We start from the raw sequence: 27,685 nt of genomic DNA, 5'->3' as shown, positions 1-27,685 counted from the left end.
GAAAACAGGAGGAAAAGGACTAGACTAGAAAGAGCATTTTAAAGCAAGATTGTCTGGTATAATCTTCAGGCAAAGACTGTCAAGAAGTTTTATAGTGGCGGGGTAGTTTAAGAGCCTTACAGTGCCATTCCTTATGATACACTGTTCACTTTGCAACAGTCATCTGAACCTGGACAGTTTTAATTGTGTGCTGGTTTGTTGCTCTGTACAAGACGAATACTCTATGTCAAAAATACCTTGTTTTATTCTTTAATTGAAACAGAAGCTGGTCAGGTTCCATCTAAATGAAAAAAAAAATCACATCTAAAACAGGTTACAGTAACATCCCCCAGAAACATTCAAAAAGCACAAACGCTATGGACAAAGTAAAAACCAAGATGTAATCAAAGATCAATGTTGTCCTCAAAATATTTGTTACACAGAATACAATCAAATTTACTGGTTACAACAATTCATAGAATTTTTGCAATGTTTTCTTGAGAGGCATACAGTTCACTGTCGCAGTGTTCCAGAGAGCTGGCCAAGTGCTACTTCTCTGTAAAAAGGCCACTGGAATATCCATTTGATTTTGAACAACGTTCCAAACTGCTGCACAAACTCTCCCAAGAAAAGAAACTTCCTGAAGATCTCACAATTCGTCTTTATCCCAGTCTTCGAGATCCACATCACTCAGATCAATGTCATCTTCAACTGGAAGCTGTGGAACCACAAGCAGAGTTTTTGAACACCAGTGCTTGTAACGCTGTTCTAATATGTGACTTGAAAAATCAATGCCCTGCTGAGGATGACAGAGGTGTCATCCAAAATAAGACTAAGTCTGGATGTACAGACTGAGCTAAAAGAAAAGGAGTACTTGTGGCACCTTAGAGACTAACACATTTATTTGAGCGTAAGCTTTTGTGAGCTACAGCTCACTTCATCGGATGCTCACGAAAGCTTACGCTCAAATAAATGTGTTAGTCTCTAAGGTGCCACAAGTACTCCTTTTCTTTTTGCGAATACAGACTAACACGGCTGCTACTCTGAGACAGAGCTAAATGGCACTTCAGTGGAAAAAGCTGAAGCTCACATGACTAAAAGACCCTTAGTGCATTTCAACACAGGCCCAGTGGCCACTTAACTGAGCTTGGGACCAGTACAATACATGTTGCTGGGAGTGTTTTCTACCAGGGAATTTATTTACAACACGCTATCCAGAAAGTTGGAACTTGTACGACGTTGCCAAGTTCTTATTAAAACAAAGCCACACCACTGATTCTTTGGCTCCTCCCCGCCTTTTTAAAAACAACAACAACAACCACCACCACCTTTTGCCACTGAACCCTATATAATCAAGGATTTACTGCATGCCTCAATTATCATGACTTCATTATCAATGAAAACTGTATAGCTGCGTCCCATGCAAGTGAAACTTCTGAGTTTCAAGTCACTACACTACAAAGTCAACACCCATCTAAGTTTCAGGTGCTATAGTGTAGTCACCCCTTTAGTTCACACACTAAGGTTCCCTCATAACCAGATGTTGGCAATAAACTGCGTTTCATCCTCAACAGTTTGTAATTTAATACTATTGACCAGAACATAAGACATTAACAAGGCAGAGTATAACTGTCCATGACTTCAGGTAACTAGCTATCTGGTAGGCCTGGTTAGGTTTCCTACTGTTTAAATCCTGTTGTCTCTGTAACTAGGAGATTCAACAGAGGTTTAGTTTAGAGAATGAGCATTACAATATTACCTAGCTATTCTTTATTACCAAGTGGCTATGGAGGTAAGCTTAAAAAGCAGCAGTCTGAATACTTTGTGAGGGAAACTACAAGTGTTTCACTTACTCTTGGAATAGGTATTTTGAGAAAGCATGTCCACCCTGGTTCAGTTCCTATGTCCAGTATTTCTTTATAACCTAACAAGGTGTTCATGCACCCAGCGGCGAGGTGCCTCTTACCTCACCATCTTTGCCATCCCACGGCTCGACTGTGTTAATTTTAGGGAAACCCCCACCACCTACTGGTGCAGTTGATCCACGACCGAAGGAGAGCTCCCTGGGAGAGAGGGCGGGAGGGGAAGGGGAAAAAAAACCCAAACACATTTAAGAAGTTTCCAATCTCATCCACCTCAAACACACTGTATTACTTTGTATACATTTAATAGGGAATTAGGTGTGCTACTGGATGTTTAGCTTGAATGGATCCCAATTCCACCACATCAAATAGCCCTAATTTGAGGTTCATAGATCATTAGAGAACGGTAAAAACTTTGAAGGTGACAAGAAGAATTTTTAGGGAGATCCCAAGGTAAACACCAACAAACTTCAAAGCATTCAACCCATAAACAGGGGAGGTTGGTTTTAAAAACAATTTATTGCCATGACTGGTCAGCTTCTGAGCACCTTTTTATAATGGATTAACCTAGTTGTGCCCCTCACAGTAAAGATGAGACAAGCCCAAAATTATTGGTTGGTTTACACGTTCTGGCAACGACGTTTTTATTTTAAGATGGGCAGTAACGTTTCTTAGTTGCCAACTGCAGAAGTTCATCTCCTTCAAGTCAGAAGCCTAAATCTTTATCAGTTACAGAGTGATTCACAGGGTGAACAGCTTCTGCATTCATCTCAACCTGCTCTGCTAATTCAGTTTGTAGAAAGAGAGTGACCTTTATGAACAGCAAGCATTATTCCTTTCAGTATTTTTTTTTCCAGTGGTAAATTCACACTTATTCTGAGGTTGTCCTTCATTATCTCATTAAAGTCTACGTTTTCCTGCTCCTCTCCTCTTCGGAGGCTTAGTTTTCCTGATTTCAGCTGAACAGTTTACAGGCTTCCTATCACATTACATAAAGTCGTAAGTTTAGCATCCTGCTCAGCGTGCACTAAGAGAGCTAACTAGAGCTGCTGTGACTGTACTACTTCCCTTAGACACAGCACACCAGAGCTGAAGTGTTAATGTCATCTTCTACTTTGCAAGTCCTTCTCTTTGGTAAGGTAACATGAACCTTTAATTATACAGCCCATCAATATGGTGGTTACTGTGGGATATTTGCCCTAGGAAGACTGTCCTCTGGCATCACTATTCACAGCACCTGTTGAGGTCTCACTAAAGTTGTTTTAAAACATACAAGAACTTACTAAGTTTGAGAAATGACAGACAGTTGTCATAGCCGTGCTGACCACCAGCATATGGACACTTTCTGGTATGCTTTGTGAGGCTATTACTTTTGTATTTAATAGACCTTAAATTTCATGGGTTAAACTTACATCTTTCTGCTTAAAGGAAAAAAAGATTCTGGTAGATTTCAACCCAAAACTAAATGGAAAACCCACTAAATCAGTCTAATAAACATTGGTTTAGGTCAGTGGTTCCCAAACTTTAACAACCCGTGAATCCCTTTCACTAAAATGCCCAGTCTTGTGAACCCCGTCCTAAAAATGAATATTTCCAGGGATTTTCTCCCTTACCTGAGCATAAATTATAAAAGCAGCGATCTTGGAAATATAAAGTTTGTTTTTATGACGTGCTTATTACACACTATTTATTATTTATCATTACATTATGAAAACACCACCACTCTTCCAAGACCTCACTTTCGTACCTTGTGTCACTTTGATTAAGCCTGTTATAAGACAAGGCTCCTATGTTTCATCCAGGAGTATCAGATGTGAGACAGCATGAAGGGATTTAAGAAGCCAACTCAAAGGAGTTCCTCCTGCACAAGCATTCAGGTCTTGAGCAGCCCAGGCAACCAACGCTCGTTAAAACAAAGCTTAAGCTTGTTCTTCATAATCATTTTAAAAACAACACTAGTAGTCATTTAATTTTAAAAACAGAAAGAAAAAAAAATCCACTCCCTTTCCATTTCTTGTAGAGTCTTGAAGTTTCAGTCTCCTCAGTGTGATAGATATGCTTGCTATGATCTGCAGAGCTCTTGGAAGTCCCCGGGGCTCCGGGCTGATGGCCCCGTGCTGCCAGAGGTCCCTAAGGGCAGCTCTGTCTGCCATTAGGGAATTTTCCCCAAGAACGCCCTGTAACATTTCGTGAACCCCCACGGGTTCATGAACCCCAGTTTGGGAACCACTGGTTTAGGTTGATGCCTCCACAATGATTTTTTACATCCTTGTAAGTATGTATGTTATGCAGCAGATTCTGTTCTGTGCCGTCACCACAGAAGAGTGCTAGGGTTCACAGTGCATCAACTGGTTTGAAAGAATACGGTTACAAACTCACTGGTGTTGGCAGTTGTGGGGTTTTCCATCAGAGACAAATCCCTTAACTGAGCTGCTCGCAACCAATGGACTCATACTAGTAAAGTTCATGTAAAATCAGGTACTTCCCGATTCACTGAAGCTACCCAGAGCGCATAATCACGATATGAAGTACTCCGGATTAAAATGAACATCTAGTATTGGTGAAGTCACTGTCTGGGAAGTCAGTTAACCAGGATGCCACAGGTGCAAAAACAACTTTTTCTGAAATGGTGGTTAGAACATGCCATGCTTAGTGCACTCACAATCTGGTGGAGGGAGGAAAGAGTGATGGTGGCTGGAAGAGACATGGAGCACAGAAATGTTTTTGCTTTACAGTGCATTTTTAAAACTTAGGAAGAATGGTGATGGTGCAGACCTACCTTCAGACACTGGGTAAAGGAAAATTCTGCATTGGACTTCAGTTATTAGCACAATCTCAGTCTATTAGAATCAAACAGTTGGGATAGGCGCCATGTCCCCCCACACTACTGCCACACTAACTACTTTGAGTATTTGGCAACTTACAGTTTAAGGGCTCGGTCTGATCCTGCAAATCCTCTGCAGGATCAGGGTCTTATGCTTTCTGACGCTCCCCCTTAGCCCCATATTTTAGTTAAAAAAAGCCACTAACAACAAAAAATCCACAGCAACTTGTAATCTTATTTCCAGAGCTCCACACTCCTGAATGAATTTACACTGGCATGCCAATGTACATTGTACAATGTGTTCTGTCTCCACAGATCCAGAGACTTAGTTAAATGAACAGTTTAAATTACTTTAAAAAAAAAAAGTTTGTACCTGAGAAATTCATTAATCCCCTGTTCACTGAAAGATCCTTTCAGGAGGGCAAATTTCATCTTCCGTGCATTGACTGCTGCCATTGCTGGGTACCCAAATCCTCCAATTCCCAATGCATTTTCAAGCTCAGACTGAGCTCCAGCCTCTGTCCACAGCCACCTTAAAAAAGAAAAAAGAAAGAACCTTGAAGACAGTACTATATTATTGCTTTTACACCAGTTTTTGGCAAGTCTGCTTTTTGCAAAAACATCCGTGTCCTTTGTAGCACTGTTCACAGGGCTGCACAGATTCCCACCGAATAAAACTGATAAAGTTTAAGGAAGATTCCAAAGTTTTTGATCAGTATCATCACGGAAAACTGCACAGAGACCCTCATTTCTATTCAAGTCAGTAAGATCTAGCCGTGATGTGGAATCATGCTCTGACTATGTGAAGAAAACTTTTCAATCTTCAACAATGACTTCTAGCCCAAGGTCCCAAAGGAGGCCCAGCCATTGAAGTCTGTACTATAGTAAGTGGCTATAAACAGATGCTCCTACAAGACAGGAACCATGTTAGTGAACAAATGCTTAAGCACAGTTGAACAGTTACAGACTTGCTCTACTTCAACAGATTGCTGTGCTTTAACCTAGGCAGGCAAGGCTTACAGTGGGCTAAGTCACATACCTAAACAAGAAAAACTGTAGCCTTGAGTAACGCCTGAGGCAGATTGCTGAGTAGAGAAGGGGAGTGTGATGTTTCCACTCTCCAGTTGGCTAATTCAGTTTCTCTTGCCCTTAACAAGTCCTCCACAGAAAGTGAAGCATTAGACCAGTCAGGAGTTCAAAAGGTCTCAGCACTCCCCTGAAGTCTGTCATGCCACCCCCTCTCCCTCCCATGGCCTCTTTCCCAGCAGCTGCCATGTCAGAATGCTCCCCAACACTTCCTGTGATGTCCAGCAACCTGGAGTCCACAGGTAGCCCTAAGGCAACATCACCCTCCTTAGCAGACCTCTCCCTGGCTTGTGGGAAACGAAAGACACACTGGCTCAACCCAGCATGGAGGAAGGGGGAGAGAAGGAGAAAGAAAATGCCAGCTGGCCCACAGTGGGAATGTGAGGCAACACATTAACAGAGCCTGCACTTCTGAAATATAATCAGACACAACAACAGAGAAAAACCAGCCTACCAAAGTAAAGCTCCAAAGAAACCAGACATGTTTTACAGCTCAAATATTGCTTTCAACATTCAGACCTGGGAGGTATGTTTGATCTAATCTCAATGTTTAGCTGACATTAGCCTTAAGTAGTCAAAATGCACACAAGGTGAAAAAAGGATTAAATCAGTTGGTTTTCTGTCTGTTTTTTTAAACAGACCCCATTTAAAAAATAGTCAATTTGACAGAGGTATCCACTGACCTATTCACAGGGCTTTCCGTTTTACCATGCTCTTAGCTTATCTGCAAAATAGCACCGTCAGATGCAAAGCTCTGCCCATCTCTGCAAGGTATTTATGTATTTCTACAGAAAAACAAGACGCGGGATCTTCCAGAACACAGAGTAACTACCTCTCCGAATCTAACGTGGACATCTGAGGTCCTTCACACACACCCCTTTTCAAAAGAAGTGGCCAAGCCAGCAATGACACTTACCCCCACATTTTCTTTTTGTATTTGTCTGCCATTTTTAACATGACTTCCAAGTAGGAATTTCTACCTGCAGCTCCTGTTTGCCAGACAGAATTTGACAAGTTAAGGCAGGTCGTTCTTTTTCCTTAAGTGACATTATAAAGAAAAATGCTTCCTTTTATTCTACCTGTATCAAGAATATGAGGCAACACAGCAATGACACAGAGCTGGTGGGCATCGCAGGTACTCTTCACAATATTTTCATCAATAATCTGGGAGAATGAAACAAGAAACCACAGATTATAAAACACCACAGCACTCAGGTGATTAACAGTCATGGGTGTCATAGCCTCAAACTTAGTCCTGCCTGAAAAGACAACTGCTTTGAGGGAGAAAAAAAAACAACCTACTTTTCCCCACGGCAACATGCCAGAAGAGACACTGGAAGCCTCCCTCTAGTCCACTAGCAGGATGCTCATCTGAAACACCATGCCCAAACCTATGAATATTCCTACCAATACTGTTGATGCTGCATATTCAGATGTGAAGGGAGATCAAATGGAGACTCAGCTGATAGGAAATAAAGTTTTATACAGCCTGTCAGCAGGCTAACTATAAAAGCTAGTGAAGTGGTTAGCAGCAACATGTGGGGAGGAGGGGGGCAGTGCAGCGGACAGAATCGCCATGGTAAAAATTTCACTGAACTGGGAACAGGTTGGGTGATTTCAGTGCCTCTGGTGGAGCCAACCACACTTGGCATGCTGCTAAATCTTCCCAAGCCAAGAGGGACTTCTAGTCTTTAGGATCATTAGACAGACATATTGTGGTTTGTCAACAACAAAAAAAGGCCTAGTCCAACCCTGCCAATCTCCAGGGGGTGAGAGGGGTGCGTGCATTTTATAATTCTGTCAGTCACTAAGATACCATGATTTGGGGGGGGGGGGTGGTGGTGGTGAAGAGGTGTGATACCAGGCCAGATAACTATTACTTCTGAACAACAGTTTATTTCCTGTGAAATAGATAGAATTGCACTGAAGCGGTGCAGACACCCAACCCTGGTGAAATTTGCATGTGTGTCAGATTACATAAACCGTTGACAGTGCTGCAATGTTAATATTCTCCATGCATACCGTAAACACTTTGCTACGAAGTGCAGCTTAGTATAAGTTTGCCCAGTAGCGTCATTAGCCTCTCTGATGTCAGTTAGAAGGGAGTTTTTGTTTAAATGGCAAAGTTATTCAATTGGCCAGTCCCTCACCTCAGCACAGATTTTATCACAGGCTAAGGCACGAGATTTGTGGAAGCTCCTTGTTAAAATAATGGCAGCACAACACACTATATAACAGGAGTCAATTTCTGCTTCTAAGTCAGTGGTTCAAATCCAGCCCACGTCAATCAAATCTAGAAGTTACCAACTGTAGGCCGTTAGACTAAGTGACATGAGTGTGGTTTCCACCCAGTCCTTCATTTACAGGTGATCCACATGACAAAGCCACCACCAGAGTCTCAGCAAAGCAGCCAAGGTTTTAGTGGAAATGGAATCTGAACTTTCATCTCACCCCCTTTCTCCAAATGAGGATTTAGATACATTGGCAAGATAGCTCATACTGCTGCCACCTTCACGGTATCTATTCCATGGATCAAGGTCTTCAGCATTCAGGACTATCAGTCCAGCTTCTTTAATGAGCAGTACTATACACTGTAAAAAATGTAAAGCTACACCATGGACCGGGATGTGATCTTTGGGTACTTTTGATCCAAAACAAGCTCTGCTCATGCACCACTTTGGTCATTTTCTTTACCATCACTATTTTTCCTTAAAAATAACTGCAGGGCCCAAGAGACAGGATGGAAAAGCACTCAGAGAAGTTAGGTTTGCAGAGCAGGGATACCTCTAGCAGCTCAGGTTGTGGGGCACTTTCAGAAAAAAGATCCAGAGCTCGAGCAACTATATCAGATCTTGTTCTTCCACCATCATAATCAACAGGGTCTTCCCCTTTCTGAAAGATCTTGATTGTGGGAAATCCACGGATCTGCAATAAAATATGGAAGTTATTAGTTCAAATTAACAAGAATGTTAGTGGTTGCAATGGAATACCACCATGATGTGCTCTAGATAAAGAGGGAGAGTTTTGCATCAAGACAGGGGATCTCCACACTACATTGCAGGGCTACACCCTCAGCCTAAACATTTTAAAAGGCAAGTTAGTTATTCCTTGTCTATGCTACAATTTAAAATTGGGTTAGTCACTACATGTTAAAAACACTATTAGCTATTGTACTATCAGCATCTGTGGTGCATCAAGGGTCCAAGTTTTGACACCAGATCTCCCTAGAGCCATGGATTTAAATATCAGCAGGGCCAGCTTACTCCTCCATGCCTCTGAAGGTGAAGATCCCCTGAGTTTATTAGGGAAGAGAGGGAGGCCTGTTAAGAACTGTGGCCACCTCTACATCACATGGACCTTAAAAAACAACTCGTTTTTAATAAGTTTGTTCTAGTACCTTCACTGATTGCCAATTGATTATCAATGACTGTTGAATTACAGTGAGATTGAATTCACCCTCCACCCGCATGCTACTCAGTGATGTTTTTTCTTTCTACTTTCTTAAACTATTTTAGTATTAATGAGATATGGAAGGACACGTAATACTTTTAAAAATCAGGCCCTTAGGAGCCAAGTGTGGTTTTCAAAAGCAACTAGACACCTCACACCCATTGAAATCAATGAGTTTTATGTGTCTAGGTGCCTCTGAAAACCCCACTAGGTGCCTAAATACCTTTAAAAATCAAGAAACTTCTTTCTGGGGGAGAGCAAGCCAACGAAGCACCAAGTTCTGAGCCTGAGGTATCACATCTGTATAGCTAACATGACACCTTTGGAATTCTTTCCGCTGGAGATACCAGCTGCACTTGGATCCATGTACAAAAACTGCCAGTCTCAGAGAGGTGGTATATATTTTAGGATGGCACTTAGTAAATTACTATAGGATGCAGTTATGCCAGACCTCGTGGAAGCAAACTGCAGGAGTCAAAGATACTTTCTCAATGGAAACATCCATATTTATTCCATCTTCTCTCAGCGTTTGGGAAAAGCAACTGATTTCCCCATGAATTGCTCAAGTCCCTTTTATACTAATATTTGTTAGTACTAAGAACTAAAAGTAAGTGCTGAGGTAAGAGTTCTTTAGGTATTACCAGGGAACGTGACCTATTAGAGAGATTGCAAACAAGGGGAGGGAATTTTCAAGCCTGCAGAGCACACTCACCCCATATCGGCTGGCTAACATCTGATTCACTGTAGCATCTACGGCTGCCAGTTTCACTTTTCCCTTGGTCTGTTCTTTCACTTCTGTGGCAGCAGCTGCCCATTCTGGCTCCAGACTGGAAAGCAACATAATGCCAATTACTAGCAGTAAAAACTGGTATTTTAGAGGCAAGTTAGTGAAACCACAACCCACAGCTTATACCTGGAGGAATGCACTCTCTCCAGAGTAGGAGCAGCTCTGGAAAAGGACTCAAGGACTACATGAAATATCTCAGGACATCTTGAATTCTAGGATTAGAAGACTCTCCTAACATAAGAAACTTTCAAAGGGCCAGATCCTGTTCCCACTGGTGGCAGTGGGAATTTTGCCTATGATTTCAAATGAAGCAGGACTGGGTCCAACAAATGCTAAAACTGCTGATGGGTGTGGGGAGGGAAGAAACACAGGTTCCCTAGTAAATTCTGGAGTGGGCAAGTTAAAGAGTAACTTGCACCATTGTCAAGACTCACATCCAATAAAACAAGAGAGACAGGGTCCCAATTCAAGAAATAAGCCTGCTTACATAAACTGCAGATGACAAGCAAGTACCCATTTAAAATGATTGCCAACAGCTTCACTTACTTTTTGCAGTGTCCACACCATGGGGCATAAAACTCTACCAGCCAAACGTCATCACTATTCACAACATTCTTATCAAAGTTGTCATCAGTCAGTTCAATCACATCCTTTTTATCACCGCCTCCACTTTCTTGGCTATTCTGTAGTTCAAAAATAAAACCTGTTAAGCCGGGGGAACTTTTCCATTGCTCCCTCACATAACCACACCACAGCTGCTCCAGATGTGATCACTTCCATGTGTGTGTACCTAGACATTTCTTTGCTAAATTAAAACACGTTTATCAGAAATTTCCAAGTTCAGACAATCTGAGTTTCCCATGCTAGAGCTATCCATGTTAAGAACACCCACAGAGCATACAGATTGCAGCAAACTCCTAAAGACCTATGGGAAGCAACACTATAGTCTCTGGAAAGACCAGAACTCTGATCTTAGTGGCTCAAGATCTTTTGGTTCACTTTTAGAAAGAAGTCTCACTGCCAGAATATAAAGGGACACAGTCAGGTTAAAAAAAATTACCATTAAAAAGTTCTTATCCACTTTGGTAGGTTAAGTATAAAATTTTCAGGAGGTTCCTAAATCAGTTAGGTGCAAAAATCATATTTGTAGAAGTGACTTAGGCACACAGGAGCCCAAATCCTGTTGAAAGTCAATGGCCTTTTTTGAAAATGGGGGCTGGGTACCAAGCGTTTTTGACAGTGTTACCCTATGACTTTTCCTTCAAGTTGAATTACTGAACCTCTAAAAGGCTGATAGACATTCTGACTGCTCACTGGTGGACTGAGATAAACATGCCATATAAACCATTTTGGCCAATGAAGAGTTCCGCTGCAGCTGGTATACCACATCAGGGTCACATGCAACCTGGCTGTTTTCTAAACCATGTAATTCACTTTATCTTACCTTATGGGTATGTCTACACAGCAAGCAGAAACCCACAGCAGTAAGTCTCAGAGCCTGGGTCGACAGACTCAGACTCAAGTTACAGCACTAAAAATAGCTGCATAGACATTCAGGCTCGTGCTGCAGCTTGGGCTCTGAAGCCCATTTCCCTCCCTAGGCTTTCTGGTTGCCATGCGGACATATCCTAAGAATGAGACTTGTGGCTTTTCTGGAATGTGCTGCCAAACAGCCCAAAGAGATAATCTTCTGTCAATCAGCTTAACCAATACTCCAAGTTCTTTCACACACTTTGCAAGTGTCGTTCCAGCATGAACACATAAAGTGATCCCATGCACCCTCAAGTGCTACACAGATCTTGGAGCACAAGGCTCTGATTTGCTGCAGAAGACATGAAGCCTCATCAATAAAAATAATGCATTATCCATTCACTCAGAACTACCTGCTTTCCAGAACTATATCCTCCACTTCTGCCGCTAAGACGATCCTTCACCAGTGATCGAAGAGTACTTAAAGCAGCATCAACAATAGCTTCACTTGTTCTGCCACCTGTGACACAGCAGAATAAAGAGATAAAGGGCTGAACTGTCAAATCATATTAGCACCCTATTTTACAAGCTTAGATTCAAGGCCCAATCCTGCTCCGGTTGGCTTCAGTGGGCACAGGATTGGCCTTTACTGACATTTTATGTATGGTGGGACTCAACTAACTTGGGCACTAAGGTTGCACAAGTGTATTTCCTCAAAAATGCTAAAAAGCAAGGAAGTTACATGCAAGGCAATATTGATATTGAACACAATACTCTACAAGAATTAGGTCACCATCACCAGGACAGCAAACAAATACCCTCTCTAATAAATCCTCTCCGCAGTGCATGCACATCAAGAAATCAGTAATATCTTACTGCAATGCCTCGGACCTTCCAAACTTGAGCACTGCAGCGTGATTTAACTGGGAATCTGCTATTATGTTTCCATGCCATCACATCAGATGAATTACTCAACTGCAACTACTAGCAGCAGAGTTCTTTTCTGTTTGTTTCCTAAAATAACCACAATCTACATGAAAATACTTGATTATTAAGGCTGAGAGTTTGTCACAGAGGTCATGGATTTTGTGACTTTCCGAGACCTCTGTGACTTCTGCAGCAGCTGGTGCGGCTGGCCTAGAGGCCACCCGAGCAGCTTGGGTGGCCCCCCAGCCAGTCACACCTGGGGCAGTCTCAGTCTCCTCCCCACTCCAGCAGCAGGAGTTTGGGTGTGAGAGGGGACTCAGGGTTGGGGCACAGGAGGGGGTGCGGGTTCTGGGTGGCACTTACCTCGGGGGGGGGGGGGCGCTCTCCCAGTAAGCAGCGACATCCCCCTCCTTCAGCTCCTAGGCAGAGGCGTGGTCAGGCAGCTCTGTGCCCTGCCTCCACCTGCAGACACCACCCCCGCAGCTCCTTTTGGCCGCAGTTCCCGGCCAATGGGAGCCGACACTCAGGGCGGAGGCATCACAGAGCTGCCTGGCCACACCTCTGCCTAGGAGCTGAGGAAGGGGGATGTTGCCAATTCCGGGGAGACATGGAGTCAGACAGGGAGCCTGGCAGCTCCGCCAACCCACCTCACAGCGGGGGTCCCAGGCTGCACGCCCCTGCCCCCCGCAATCCACGGGCCGTCCTCCCCCAAAGATTTAGTCAGGGGTATACAGTACAAGTCATGGACAGGTCACAGGTTGTGAATTTTTGTTTACTGCCCGTGACCTGTCCATGACTTTTACTAAAAATAACTGTGAATAAAACATAGCCTTACTGATTATAGATAGCAGACATGGAATAAGCAATTTCACAATTCTTTTTATCTATCGTGCCAATCATATCACATGAGACATGAAAACACACCACACATGAAAGAGTACCACACAGCACTTACCCTGGTAATCTTCTGCTTTGTTCTTGTTGGATCCAAATATCTTGATAGTTGGAAATCCTCGAACACCGTACTGACCACCTAGGGACTGATGCTTATCTGCATCAACTGCACCAACTTTCACAACACCCTATTTAAATTTTAAAAAGCTTCAACTGTAATTTAATGCATTTGACAGCAGGAGCCATAATGGTCAGGTGGAAAGAACCAGTGAGTAATGTACTGGGGAAGTCTGGGGCTATGGCAGCCTAGTAGTTGGGAATGGGAGACACAAAGTTATCAATTAATGGTTTTTTTGTATTAAACAAAAAGGTGAGTAGAAAGACTAAACAGCAAATTCAAAGCTCAGCAGATCACTGCATTGTCACATTTACCATACTGAAACAAATGCTAGTATGTTGCAGTTTACAGAGCTATTTCCACACACCCAACCTGTGCTAGTTCTGGGATCTAAAGGCAGTCAGAGGCTTTTGGGGGAGGGGGGAGAAAGAGAGAGAGAGAAAGAAAAATATTTCTCAACCAGAAATCTGGATTATAAACCATTGATTTTTGATTCTATAACAGCCTTCCAAAGCAGTCATGGAAGTTTACCAGAAAAAGCAAAAACCCTTGGACAGATTATTTAGAAAAACCTGACGTTTTGCCTGTTAAAGAATTTTACTTGTCCAGGGCTAGTAGAATTTCACAAGGCTGATCTAAAGTTAGTTGTAAATTTCTAAGAGAGCTCACAAAAGCCAATTTCCCCCAACTCCAAAGCACTGCATGTGCGTGGGAAAGTTTAAACTTACTTTTAATGCTGTCGCTGCTTTCTTCCATTCAGGAGTTAGTCGTTGACAGTGACCACACCTTTTGGAAAAATAAATTTATTTTCATTCAAGTAAGTACTTCATTTCACAAAATACCTAAGAAATCAATGAAGTTTGAACTCTGCAAGAGTCCAGCATACGAATGTAATCTATCATTTGCTATTTGCATTTTGTGAAATGGAGTTGGGAGTTCTAGCCACATGAGGGGGGGAAGAATACCAAGTTGTGATATCACCGTGTCACTGCAGACACCAGGAGCAAACACTGCAAAGGATTCTTACCCTGCTGACAACGATAATCTAAAAACTAGCCTCAAACGGAGATGGTGAGCTCCAACCTAGCAAGAGAACTGTATATGATAAGAACTTGGACTGCCTAGTACTGTTAAGCCTTAAAGAAAGGAAAGGGGAAATCTCAAGGGAAGTTATTCCAGTGAAGCAGAACACCCAAGCAATCCTGACTGAGGGATGATAACTGAGTAGTTTGTTTAAGCAGATCTGCACAGGAGGCATGTCAGAGAAAACTGTAAGAGTATACACATGCTCTGGTAAGCTGTGGTTTTCAGTAAGCTACTCTTCTGTTTCTGGTGTGTAAAAGACATTTTCTTCTGCAAAGAGCATACACTGAGATCTTACCTGTTTCTTATACTTCCATTATGCTTTGCCCCAGGCTAACCCTGAAGACTTTCCCTTTTTCGCTGGTTACTTTATGATAGGTTATCTTTAGTTATAATGGATTAGAACCTGGATGTGTTAGCCCAACAGTGATTCACCCTTGTTAGTATGCTATTACATTTCATAGAGGAGATGAGGGACACAAAGCTTTGCCTAGAATAGTAATACAGGCTAAGTTGGGCAGCTAGGTGCGTGCATCATAACCACAAATTCAGCCTTATGCCTTCATGGCGAGGTCAGGATGGGAAAGATTGGACGCAGAGAAACTCTTCATTTAGAACACACTGCTAATCAATTATTTTTAGGGCTGCCAAACAATAAAAAAAATGAATTGCGATTAATCGCAGTTTTAAATCACACTGTTACACAATAACAGAAAACCATTTATTTAAATATTTTGGGATGCTTTCTACATTTTCAAATATATTGATTTCAATTATAACACAGAATACAATGTGTACAGTACTCACTTTATATTATTTTTATTATAAATATTTTCACTGTAGATAAGAAAAAAGAAATAGTATTTTCCAATTCATCTATACAAGTACTGTAGGGCAATCTCTTTCGTGAAAGTGCAATTTACAAATGTAGAATTTTTTTTTACATAACTGCACTCAACTGGCATATAAATATCTTGCATATGGCACTATTGTAGCTGGCGTTGAATGCCTGTTCTCACGTTCAGGTGTCATCGTAAAATAAGAAGTAGGCAGCATTATCTTCCATAAATGTAAACAAATTTGTCTATCTTAGTGATTGACTGAACAAAAAGTAGGACTGAGTGGACTTGTAGACTTTAATTTTTACATTGTTTTTCACGGTAAAGAGAATGAACTATAGTACTTGTATGAAGTGAATTGAAAAATACTATTTCTTTTATTTATCTTTTCTACAGTGCAAATATTCGTAATAAAAAATATAAAGTGAGCACTGTACACTTTGTATTCAGTGTTGTAATTGAAATGAATACATTTGAAAATGTAGAAAAACATCCAAAATATTCATAATAAATGTCAATTAGTATTCTATTATTGTAGTGTGATTAAAACTGTGATTGTGATAAAATTAATTGAGTTAATTTGTTTGGAGTTAATCGCTTGAGTTAATGGTGATTGACAGCTCTAATTATTTTTCTATCTTTACTGAAGTTAATATTGAAAGTTATAAATGCAAAAAGATTTGAGCGTCTAGGCTGGAATCTAATGCACCTCTTACCAATCCAGACTAATTATTTTCCACCAATCTGTTCTATAAACCCAGGTTTATTTTGCTGGCCACAAGGCTATTGAAATGCATTGAAACCCAAGTGAGATCTGTGTGAGAGAGTGAATGGTTGGTCCAGGATTTCTAGTAAGTCACCTTTCGTATTCCTCGAAGATATAAGGGTGAGCAGGAAGTCCTTTGTTTATAGAAATTAGTCAACCCTCTTACAAGCACTCCTGGCAGGACAGCATGTGCTAGGATTCTCTGACTAGCTATAATCCTTACCATGGTGCGTAAAATTCTACCAGCCATAAACTGTCGCTCTGAATGACTTCCTTGTTGAAATTTGTTGGTGTTAGCTCTATCACATCATCACTGGATGAATATAGGCTGTTAGCTGCCAGGAAGAATGTGCAGCTCACAGCTCCTAGAACAAAAAGAAAACCCAAATTATAGTCTCATCAAAAATATCAACGGCTGTACTAGATTCATGGCTGAATGACCCCCCTCTCACCCCCTTTTTCTTTTAGCAGTAGGGAGAAAGAGACAGGAACACCAAATCTGCCAGAGGGAGGGAAATTGCAGCAACCCATCTCTCTCTCCTTGCCATCCTGCAGAAGCCTTCCTATGCAAAGATCATGTGTCCAGGACTCCATGGATGCTTTCTATACCACCATCTTCCAGCAAACCTGATGGAATTTATGCTGCCTCTCCAAACCTCCTCAAAGATTTTTGGCTCACATTTGGAGGCCATAGCAACTACCTGAAGGCCTGGAACAGCACAGACAGGCTAGACCTCCATGTGCATACCCTGGAGATCTGCAGGATGTCCTCACAGGTCTCAGGAAAAATGGAGGGTTGGCTGGCCACACCCCTTACCCAACATGATACAAGGACAGCATAGGCCAAAATTCTCAGATCTTTTCCCCCCAAGATAACAGGACATGTGTCTTAGTTCAATTATTTCAAGTTACACTGGTTTGGAGTCTAGGACTTGCTACGTTCAATTTGGAACTAGTACCAAACAGCAGCAGCAGGAGGGGTAGGAAGAAAGGAAGGAACTCCTCTGTCCTTGCTACTGATGAGTCCTAGCACCTACAGTATTGTTTTGTTTCTCAAGTGGTGGGAGGCAAACCAGAAGTTAGTCTTTGGGTCACACCTCCTGCAACAACAAACACTCTAAAATAGGGATGTAAAAGGTTAACCGATAAGCATCAGTCTTACTTACTGGTATTGGTTAACGGTTAATGATTAAACTCCGTTGCCCACTGGAGCCCAGGACTCCACTGCTGCCCCAGGCGCAGGGCCGACAGCGGAGTCCCCGGGTGCGGTGGCGGGTGGTGAAGGCCGGCGGCAGAGTCCCTGGGCACGTGGGCCGGGATCCCTGGGAGCAGAGCCCCACGTAAAATGTGAGGGTACTGCAGCACCGCCCGCACCCTCAGTTCCCCGGTGAAACGTTTAACCGTGTAACCAATTAAAATTTTAATCAGTTACACGGTTCCTTTTTTTAAACTGCTATTTACATCCCTACTCTAAAAGGTTCTTTGAACTCTAGAAGATTTTTCATGGTGAAAAGTTGAGCAACTCTTTTTCTTGAACTGGAGACGGTGCAGAAAAGAGCCATAAAATTATTCAAGGGCTGGAAAAAATGGCTTAAGAGCGAGAGACTTAAAGAACTCAATCTGTTTAAACTTATCTAAAGATCAAGAGGTGACTTGAATATATTAAGTACCTTCGTGGAGAGAAAATACTAGGTACTAAAAGGTTCTTCACAACAGAAGAGAAAAACATAACAAGAACCAATGGCTGGAAGTTAAAGGCAGATAAAAATGTGTGATGTGTTTCTAATTTGAATTTAACAGTGAGGGTGATTAACCATTGGAACAAGCTACCAAAGGAAATGGTAGATTCTCCATCTTTTGAAGTCTTTAGATGAAGACTGGCTGCCTTTCTGGAAGATCTGCCTTAGTGATTATGAAATTCTATGGCCCATGTTATAAAGGTGGTCAGACTAGGTAATAATACCACCTCTTACACAGTGCTTTCCAACAGTAGGTCTCAAAGTGCTTTACAATGGAAGTCAGTATCATTATCCCCATTTTACAGATGGGGAAACTAAGCCATGGAGGTGAAGAGACTTGCCCAGACTCAGACTCAGACCTTATGACCAAAAGGAACCATTGTGATCATCTTCTAGTCTGACCTCCTGCACACAGCAGGCCACACAACCTCACCCACCCACTCCAGTAATAGGCACATAACCTCTGGTTGAGTTACTTAAATCCTCAAATCTTGATTTACAGACTTCAAGTTACAGAGACGCCTTTTACTCTACTTCAGACCAACAAGTGACCCATGCCCCACTCGACAGAGGAAGGCAATCCCACCAGGACCCTCAGGATCTCTGCCAATCTGACCTGGATGAAAATTCCTTTCCGACCCCAGGAAATCAGTGGCAGTGCTGGAAATATAGCACAGTTTTCCTGAGTCCCATTCCAGTGATCTCCACACTGCCTTATAATGGTCCCTTCTGGCCTTAAAATCTGGGAGTTTCTTTTGAAGTAATCCTGGACCAACTTAAGTATGTTTATTCATGTTCTAGAGCAGGGGTCTCAAACTCAAATGACCACGAGGGCCACATGTGGACTAGTGCATTGGCTCGAGGGCCGCATCACTGACATCCCCCCTTGCTGCCCCCATTCCAACTCCTTCCCCGAAGTCCCCACCCTAACTCCGCCCCCTCCCTACCCCCAGGGGGTGCAGGAGGGATGCGGGGTGTGGCGGGGGCTCAGGGCAGGGAGTTGGGGTGCAGGAGGGGAGTGGGATGCGGCAGGGGGCTCAGGGCAGGGAGCTGGGGTGCAGGAGGGGTTCGGGGTGCAGGCTCTGGGGTGGCAGTGGCGCGCACTGGGGCCAGGGCAGGCTCGCTGCCTGCCTGCCTGCCCTGGCCCTGCTCTGCTCCAGGAAGCGGCCGGAACCACGTCTCTGGGGGAGGCGGAGGCACAGGGCTCCGTGTGCTGCTCTTGCAGCTCCTCCGGGTACCTCCCCCAAAGCTCCCATTGGCTGTGGTTCCCTGTTCCCGGCCAACGGGAGCTGAGGGGGGCGGTGCCTGGAAGCGAGCACAATGCACAGAACCCTCTGCCCCCCTGGGGCCACAGGGACATGGTTCCAGCCGCTTCAGGGAGTGGCACGGGGCTCACGGCGCCACGGGGTAGGCAGATGGGCGGCGGGACGCACGGGAAGGGTGGGGGTGTACAGGAAGCTTGGCAGGCCGCACGAAAGAACCCTGCGGGCCGCATGCAACCCACGTGTTTGAGATCCCTGTTCTAGAGAGTCTTTCTTCCCCTCATCCCCTTCCTACCCTCACCACAGGTGATCAACTCACACCACTGTACTTCAGGAGTGACACGCAGCCCACATACAATTGCTCCTGCAGCATGTCAAGCTGACCTGCAGTAACAGCTGCCATTTAGGGTAAGGTAAGGCATTGAGAAAGTGAAAGAGAGCCTTAGCTGCATGGTACAGCTGCTCTTAAGAGAAAAGGAAAACTTCCCCTCAGAGCTGAGTACGCTGTATGTAGAATTACAGCAAAACTTTTTCAGGAAGTAACTCTATATCACCTAAGAGATCTGTGGCAGAATGAAGTCAAAACTAGAGCTCAATGAATTTTATTCAATAATTTCTGCCATTTTCCCCCTTTTCATAAACAGATCTTCCAATTTATCAGAAGCTTTTGTTAATCACCAAATTGTTAACAGTTCACTATGAAATCTGCCCCAAGTCATTTTCTGTTCCCAGACTGGAAGACATCGCACTAACCAAAAGTGTGATTTGCAACTTCTACAACCGCATACGCAATTTGAAATTTGCCTTCAGCAAAAATTCAAGGTTAAAACTCACTTTCACACAAACAGTAATCAAACCTGGAATAGGGCTTTCAAAACAAAGAGCATAATACAAAGTAAAAGGATCCCCAACACTGTCAAAACAAAATGTGCTTTACAATTTGAATGAATTATACAGAAAACAAGCCCATCCATAGTTATGACAGAATAGAAGTATAAATGTTACATAGAAACCTTCACTGTCATGACAAAAGCCACGCATTGACAGGGCTAAGGAAGAAATTTCCCCTAAGAGCAGATTATTTCATGTGTCCCTTACTAAGGATTTTTGTAAAAGTCTGATTACTGTGCAGTTCATAAACTGGTGCACATGCATGACAGGTAAGACACTCCACCCTGGCCATGCATGGTGCTGTTTATTCAGCATTTCTCCCTACCTGTGAATGTTTTAAGGGATACACACTCACAAAAGCGTTGGAGGGCCAGGATGAGTAATGGGGGTGGAAAAAAGGCCACAGAAGTATTTATTTAGTCTCTACCCTTCCTTCTTTCCCCCCATCAAAATTCTATGCTTTCTGATAAAATATCGATTTCTCACACTGGTGTGCAGGATCCTAGCTATGTGCAGCCATGTAAATAAAGCATCAAGACACTCACTGGAGATGTAAAACAGAATTCATTTAATTAGGCCTGGATTAGAGAGGGAAAAATACACAGTATGTATTTTCTACAAAAAACAAACAGGTAATCTCAAGTGTTCTACCACTGTATTTCCTACTGCAAATGATTCATCATTTTGCAACAGTTGAAGTGCACATTGTAGACAGCTTTGCTTTCTATTTTAAGAGAGCCATCATCTCAGCACTTATTTCCTCTTCCAATATATTTGTGTTGCATTTGGTTGCGTCTCTTTGGCCATTCCCTCTTATTCGTCTTGCATTTCACCTGACAGTAACTGCACATTCCTATTGGTTTCAATATGGATTTCCATTTTCCAGGATCACATCTGAATCCATATTTGGAACCTTCCCATTTAACTATCCATACTGGTTGCCTTCCTGTAATTATTATTTTGGTTAGGGGGGGTATTATACATGCTTTGAGTCTTATGATATATTTTGCCGCTTATGATATACATGCTGAGTCTGAGAAATTTAGTTCTCATTTTTGATTATCCTCCTTTAAAAAAATAGTCTCACTTTCTAAACTTGCTCACAATGCTTATCCCTCCATGCTAAAACTTACTTACATTGTGGTCACTAGAACTCAGTAGCCTACCTATCATTAATTCCTCACCTGTGTGTTACTTAGGATGATAGTCTCTGCTCTTGTGTGCTCTGGAGCTAGCAATTATAAGCAATTCTTTAAGATGTTAAATGATACAACTTATCAACATGATTCCATTACAACATGATGCTTCTAATAAAATGATCTGTGAGACTGCAGTGATCTGTTCATAGATCTAGTTGCTGCTTTGGCCTCCCCTCAAAGTTATGCACTCAACACTTTTTACAATTCAGGAATCCAGTAGCATAACCATGCATTCTATGATTTGGCCTTTGCATCATGTTACATCTCACAACTTGAACCCTTATCTCCCGGAATGATCTTCTTCATGCATGGAGAATAGTCTCCTACACCTCCATTGGAAAGTGTGGCTCAACTAAGAATAAGGTTTGCTATAGATGGATACCTTGGTAAGGTTAGAAAATACACAGAGAAGTAAAATTTTTAGAATCAGAGTCCAACAATCCCATGAACTTCCACAGTTGTTCAACAGGAGCTTGGCCCAAATTAGAACAGAACTGGGTTCTTATAAATGAGGGGTGGGAGGAGGGATAGCTCAGTGGTTTTTGAGCATTGCCCTGCTAAACCCAGGGTTCTGAGTTCAATCCTTGAGGGGGCCACTTAGGGATCTGGGCCAAAAATTGGAGACTGGTCCTGCTTTGAACAGGGGGTTGGACTAGATGACCTCCTGAGGTCCCTTCCAAGCCTGATATTCTATGAAAGGATGGAAGAGGCTCACCACTGGCTCATGTAGGCCACTCCCCCAGGAGCAATCACAGGATTCTTTCTTGCTATTTGTCAGGCCTAATTTTAAAATGTCTTCAGGAACAGGGCTCCTATTTTCAGAGGGGGTAGCCCTGTTAGTCTGCATCAGCAAAAACAACGAGGAGTCCTTGTGGCACCTTAGAGACTAACAAATTTAGGCAAATAAATCTGTTAGTCGCTAAGGTGCCACAAGGACTCTTCGTTATTTAGGGCTCCCACTGTTTCCCCTCAAAGATTATTCTGCAACCTAACAAATCTCCCCATTAGTTGGTTTCTTCCTTGAGCCCGAATCTATGTTCTTTTCCCATTAGCTTTGGTTACACACTTCTCCCCCCTCAGCTTGTGCCCCAGTCACTCAGGCCCCCCCCGCCCCAGCACACACACACAGCCCACTGCAGCGCTAGGGCCCCCCCTTCCCGCGTGGGATCTCCAGGAGCCGCCCACCGACCGAGCAGGGAGGCCTGACTCGGCCGCGAGCCTCCCCCTCTCCACAGTGCCCGAGAGGCAGGGACAGCCGCGCTGCGCCCGCAGGGCCCCGGGCAAGGTGGGCTCGTGCCGAGCCCAGGGTCTCACGGCTCCATTCAGAGCAGGGAGCTCGGCCAGCGATGGAGCCTCCGCCAGGGTCACCGCCCAACCAGCTCCCAGGGGAGCGCCCTGACCCCGGCCTGCCGGCCCCACGCCCGCCGGAGCCCGCGCTCGCAGGGCGCCTACCCAGCAAGAGGCCGCTCGCGCCGAACATCCCCATGGTGACTGGGCTGCTCCGTGTCTCGCTGGCGGGCTCGCGACCTCCCCGCAACCGGCCCCTAAGATCCGCTCCCCGCCGCCACCCTCACCCTCACCCTCACCCTCACCCTCCTGCCCACGCGGCCCCGAGTTCCCAGCCGTGGCCGCTGCTCATTGGTGCTGCCGCCGTTCTCTCATTTGCATAGCCAATAGATGGCGGCCGGGTCATTCCCAGCTGGGAGCGACAGCGTTCGGAGGGTGGAGCCCGGCGGCCCCGCTGAGCCTATGGCGGGCGCGATCGTGGCTGGGTCTGTGGTTGCAGCCTGGAGGGGCGCGTGGGGTTCCCCGCCCCGTTCTCCTCCATGTCCAGCAGCTTCCCCCGGCAGGCGGGTGGGACACGGGCAGTGCACCGCGTGAACAGGTCCCCGCTGCTAATTTGGAGGGGCCCTGTTCCTCTCCCCCTTGAACTGCCTCGCGCTGCTGGCTAGAGGGGCACTGCCCCGTGTATCCCCCAGGAACTGAAACTGGGGCAGGGGCGAGAGCAGGAGGGAGAAGGTGGGCTGTAGTCATGGCACCATAGCAAAAATTGAAAAACGTTTCGTGACCTTTTCATTAATTTTAACTCATGTTTTAAAATCATTGAATATATTAAATTTAGCTCCACAAGCTGGCTATGAAGCACAACAGCTACATCCTTCTTGGTTTCGAGTTACAATTTTGCACAACTCTGTTAACGAACTTTTGAATACAGTGCGTCCATCTTCAGTGGCTTCTCGTGTGTCCAGTACTTCCATTCCTTCAACTGATATGCTCATTAGTTCGTTCATATGATCAGGCAGAGGCATGGGTGACAGGTGAATGACCGGCTGGGAGAGACTGCTGCAAGCAGGGAGAGTCACGGTTGCAGTAATTTTAAGACAACAGCCAAGGATTACCCATGAGAAAGCCAGCGGGTTTTCTCAGGTTGGACTAATTTGAACTTCAATCCCAGAGTATCTTCTGTTTTTTCCAAGAGGTTCAGTCTTTTTGTTCTCTTGCTGAAAAAAGAGTATAATGAAGACATTACATTTATAGCTTTTTAAATGTCTTTTGAAGAGTCTGGCGCTCGTACTAGCGCTAGTTGGAGTAGATGGCCTCTGCAGCGTGTACAGGAGAGATTAGGGTTACACTTTTCTCTGAGCAAAGCTTGTACTCCACTATGTCTTCTAGAGAAGTTTGCAGCTCCATCAAATGCACAAGCAGCCATCTGTTTGGGGTCCAATTTACAAGTATTTAACTCTTCTAAGATATGGGTTGTCACAGATGCAGCCAATGTGTCTTCTATAACCTGAACATCTAGAAATGAATCTACTGGCCTACCACTGGCATCAAGATAATGTATGCAATGACGTAATACTTGACATCCATTTGTATCAGTGCATTTATCAGCCCTTTATGCAATTTTTTTGAATGTAGTGAGAGAGTGCTTCACTTTTTCAACTGCTGAGTCTTTCACTGTTGCACCACATGCTTCTAACCAGTCAGTTGAGTTTCTTGCAGAAAGATAGTGAACATTTGCCAGTCTTGTTCAGAGCCAGTGTCCAACTTCAGGATTAGCAAGTGACACTGCCCTTAACATTGGCCTCAAGTTTGTAGTGTGTGGTATCTCTTGCTTAAATAGAAAGTATGATGTGACAGCCATATGTTCGCATAAACTGTGTTGTGTCTCCAGCATTCTTAACAGCCTCATAAAGTACTTCTAATATTGGCTTTGACAGTGACTGGCTTATAAGGCTTTCTGCATATCGATGCAGTGCAGATGGTTGGGGTTTTGTAGCCTTTTCACATAGTTTGTCAGTATTGACTTTGCAAGTTGGTCTGGAAAACCAAGCCCCTTCACATCAGTTGTAGCTTTGGGAAGCTTTCCTTCTTCATAAGCTTTTATGCAAGAGGTGCACTGGTAGCCATCTTTTGTCACTTCAATATATGGGAAAACTTTGACCGACAAACATTGGAAACTGCCTTTAGGTTTTGGAGACACTGTTTCTTCAGCAGGTTGCTGTATTTGTGCTTTAGGCTGGTCAGATATAGTATATACCACTTTAACCTTCAGATCACATATAGGTATATTCTTGGTTCTTGATGTGTTCTTTATCTTGGCTGGTTTTTGAGGCCTTTGAGTGGAAAAATTGTGGCATTGTTTTTTGTCTTTTCATTTTCACTTGGACTTGCAACACATAAAACAGATATGAATAAATTAAATGTTTTGTTAGCATAATACAAATTTAACATAAGGATAATGCAAATTATGCCAAAACACATAACAGTTCTAGATTTCTAAAACAAAAAACATACATAAAAATGTATTGAATTTAAATTGACTTTGGAAAAGTAAGCAGTCATGGGATAAGAAGGAAGGTCTTCTCATGAATCAGTAACTGTTAAAAGACAGAAAACAAAGGATAGGAATAAATGGTCAGTTTTCAGACGGGAGAGAGATAAATAGTGGTGTTCCCCCGAGGTCTATATTGGGGCCAGTACTATTCAACATATTCATAAATGATCTGGATAAAGGGGTAAACAGTAAGATGGCAAAATTAGCAGACGATACAAAATTATTCAAGATAGTTAAGTCCAAAGCAGGCTGCGAAGAGTTACAAAGGGATTGCACAAAATTGGGTCACTGCGCAACAAAATGGCAGATGAAATTCAAGGTTGATAAATGCAAAATAATGCACGTTGGAAACATAATCTCAACGATACATACATAAATGATGGAGTCTAAAATAGCTGTTAGTGCTCAAGAAAGAGATTTCAGAGTCATTGTGGATTGTTCTCTGAAAATATCTGCTCAATGTGCAGCAACAGTCAAAAAAGCTAACAGAATGTTAAGAACCATTAGGAAAGGGATAGATAATAAGACAGAAAATATCATAATGCCGCTATATAAATCCATGGTACACCCACACCTTCAATATTGCCTGCAGTTCTGGTTGCCCCATCTCAAAAAAGATACATGGGAATTGGAAAAGGTACAGAAAAGGACAACTAAAATGATTAGGGGTATGGAACAGCTTCCATGTGAGGAGAGATTAATAAGACTGGGACTTTCCAGCTTGGAAAAGAGATGACTTAAGGGGTATGATAGAGGTCTATAAAATCTTGACTGGTGTGGAGAAAGTGATTAAGGAAATGTTATTTAATCCTTCATATAATACAAGAACCAGGGGTCACCAATGAAATTAATAGGCAGAAGGTTTAAAACAAACAAAAGGAAGTATTTCTTCACACAACACACAGGCAATCTGTGGAAGTCATTGCCAGGGGCTGTTGTGAAGGCCAAAAGTATAAATGGCTTCAAAAAGGAACTAGATAAGTTTATGGAGGATAGGTCCATCAATGGCTATTAGGTAGGATTGGCAGAGGTACAACAGCATGGTCTGAGTGTCCCTTGCCTCTGTTCACCAGAAGCTGGGATTGGATGACAGGGGATGGATCACTTGATGATTGCCCGTTCTGTTAATTCCCTCTGAAACACCTGGCATTGGCCACTGTAGGAAGACAGGATGCTGGGCTGGATGGACCATCGGTCTGACCCAGTATGGCCGTTCTTATGTAAAAATTAATTATGATATAATAATAAAAATGTTTAGTACAGAAACTCCCCAAGATAACAACCTCTTGAGATAGTAACAATGTGAGATAACAACCTTGGCAAATAATGCATTTTAAAAATCTTGGCCTACTAGGAAACATATATTTATATAAGTTTCCCAGTCACAAATCTGGCATTCTGGAGCAAAGTCACTAAAACATAGTCCAACAAACAAAGGTTCCTTTAACATCGCTGTCAAGTCTTCCTCCACCCCACCTCACTCACCGTTGTTGTCTTTGGTCACTGGAGTTCCGGAGTGCAGAGGTGCTTTCACGAGAGTTCACCTCCCATGGAGGAGGGTGGGGGGAAAAGTACCTTGCTGATTCCTCCAGCTGCTAACCGCTTGCTCTGGCCACTGTTGTTCATCATGTCACCGTTCACTCTACCGCTCCATTGCCAATGGCCCTGCACCCTCACCTTATGCTGTCACCTACCACTATGACCTCTGCGAGTAGGTCTCTTGAGGTTCCACCCAGCTCTCAGTGATTTCAGCTCTCAGTGGGGGAACCTCACTGCTGGTGAAGGCTGGGCAAGTCTCTTCCACGGAAACACTGTCCCACAGCAGGTCTCAGCACTTAGGCCTGATTATCAGTGATTTCACCTCTAGTGGTATCCTAATAACAAAAGACTCTCAATGGTGCCTAATCAGCTCTATCTTTTAACAGGGGATAGAGGCAGGTCAAATAGTGCTGGTCACTCTTAGGGCTGGTCTACACTACCGCTTAAGTCAATCTAACTGACATCACTCAGAGGTGTGATAACGACACCCCCTGAACAACGCAAGTTACAATGGCCTAAGCGCTGTCCACATTGTGCTATGTCAGTGGAAGACGCTCTCCCGCTGGCATGGCTTCCACCTCTCGCAGAGATGGAGTAATGATGCCGACAGGAGAGTGCTCTCCCACTGGAATAGCGCGTCTTCACCAGATGCTCTACAGTGGCACAGCTGTATCAGTGCAGCTGTGCCGATGCGGCACGGTAGTGTCGACTTGCCCTTAGGCTATGTCTACACTGCAGACCTTACAGCTGCACAGCTGAACCGTTGCAGCTGCACTGTTGTAAGGTCTCCTGTGTAGGTGCTCTGTGCCGGTGGGAGAGAGTGCGCCCACCAACATAGCACTGTGCACACCAGCGCTTTTGTTGGTGAAAATCATGTCGGTCAGGGGTGTCTTTTTTTCACACCCCTGACAGACAAAAATTTTGCTGACATAAGTCCTAGTATAGACAAAGCCTTAGGCAGAGCCCACACCATCAAGCAAAACACCTGTCCCCACCCTCTCTCTCCACTGGGACCTGGCCTCCAAGCCCTCTGCTTAGCGAGTGTAGTTCACTTGAGGGTGGGTGACCCCCTCAGTCAGGACAGGCTAAGCACAGTTCTGCTGCCCTTTAATTATAAAATAACAACAAACAT

At 43.6% G+C, this 27,685-nt stretch overlaps 2 protein-coding genes across 3 annotated transcripts in view; one reads left to right on the top strand and one right to left on the bottom strand.

Moving 5' to 3' along the window:
- The window catches only part of ATP6V1C2 (ATPase H+ transporting V1 subunit C2), a 43,901-nt gene extending 26,812 nt beyond the window's left edge, over positions 1 to 17,089 (top strand). Inside the window, exon 14 of one of the 2 annotated variants that reach the window (XM_073336015.2) lies at positions 16,554 to 17,089. In XM_073336015.2, the coding sequence (XP_073192116.1) occupies positions 16,554 to 16,927 (374 nt within the window). In that variant the 3' untranslated portion in view covers positions 16,928 to 17,089. Of the gene's footprint in view, positions 1 to 6,542; positions 6,690 to 16,553 lie in introns of those variants that run through there. The other variant, XM_078852063.1, reaches the window with a different exon arrangement.
- PDIA6 (protein disulfide isomerase family A member 6) lies at positions 374 to 22,755 on the bottom strand. Its single transcript, XM_073336018.2, has 13 exons — positions 22,629 to 22,755; positions 16,309 to 16,450; positions 14,126 to 14,183; positions 13,341 to 13,467; positions 11,872 to 11,978; positions 10,535 to 10,671; positions 9,914 to 10,028; positions 8,536 to 8,676; positions 6,831 to 6,915; positions 6,668 to 6,740; positions 5,039 to 5,197; positions 1,946 to 2,042; positions 374 to 697 (listed from the first exon to the last, which is right to left on the bottom strand). Exons 1-13 carry the CDS (start codon positions 22,660 to 22,662, stop codon positions 629 to 631), a joined length of 1,344 nt encoding a protein of 447 aa, XP_073192119.1. The 5' UTR covers positions 22,663 to 22,755; the 3' UTR covers positions 374 to 628.
- Between the last annotated feature and the right edge of the window lie 4,930 nt (positions 22,756 to 27,685).

The sequence above is a fragment of the Lepidochelys kempii genome, chromosome 3 (genome assembly GCF_965140285.1).
Source record: "Lepidochelys kempii isolate rLepKem1 chromosome 3, rLepKem1.hap1, whole genome shotgun sequence".
In the NCBI taxonomy this organism is placed as follows: Eukaryota; Metazoa; Chordata; order Testudines; family Cheloniidae; genus Lepidochelys; species Lepidochelys kempii.
Note: the sequence above shows the minus strand (reverse complement) of the source record. Positions and strands in the feature narration are given on the sequence as shown.

What these genes read in the sequence shown, in the direction of transcription:
- PDIA6 (XM_073336018.2), bottom strand. Translation starts at nt 22,662, where the DNA reads ATGGGGATGTTCGGCGCGAGCGGCCTCTTGCTGG. An exon ending in AAGCAGCGACAGCATTAAAA is followed by an intron (nt 13,468 to 14,125) that starts GTAAGTTTAAAC and finishes AAATTTAAATAG; the next exon opens with GGTGTTGTGAAAGTTGGTGC. An exon ending in GGGATTAATGAATTTCTCAG is followed by an intron (nt 2,043 to 5,038) that starts GTACAAACTTTT and finishes CCTCTCTCCCAG; the next exon opens with GGAGCTCTCCTTCGGTCGTG.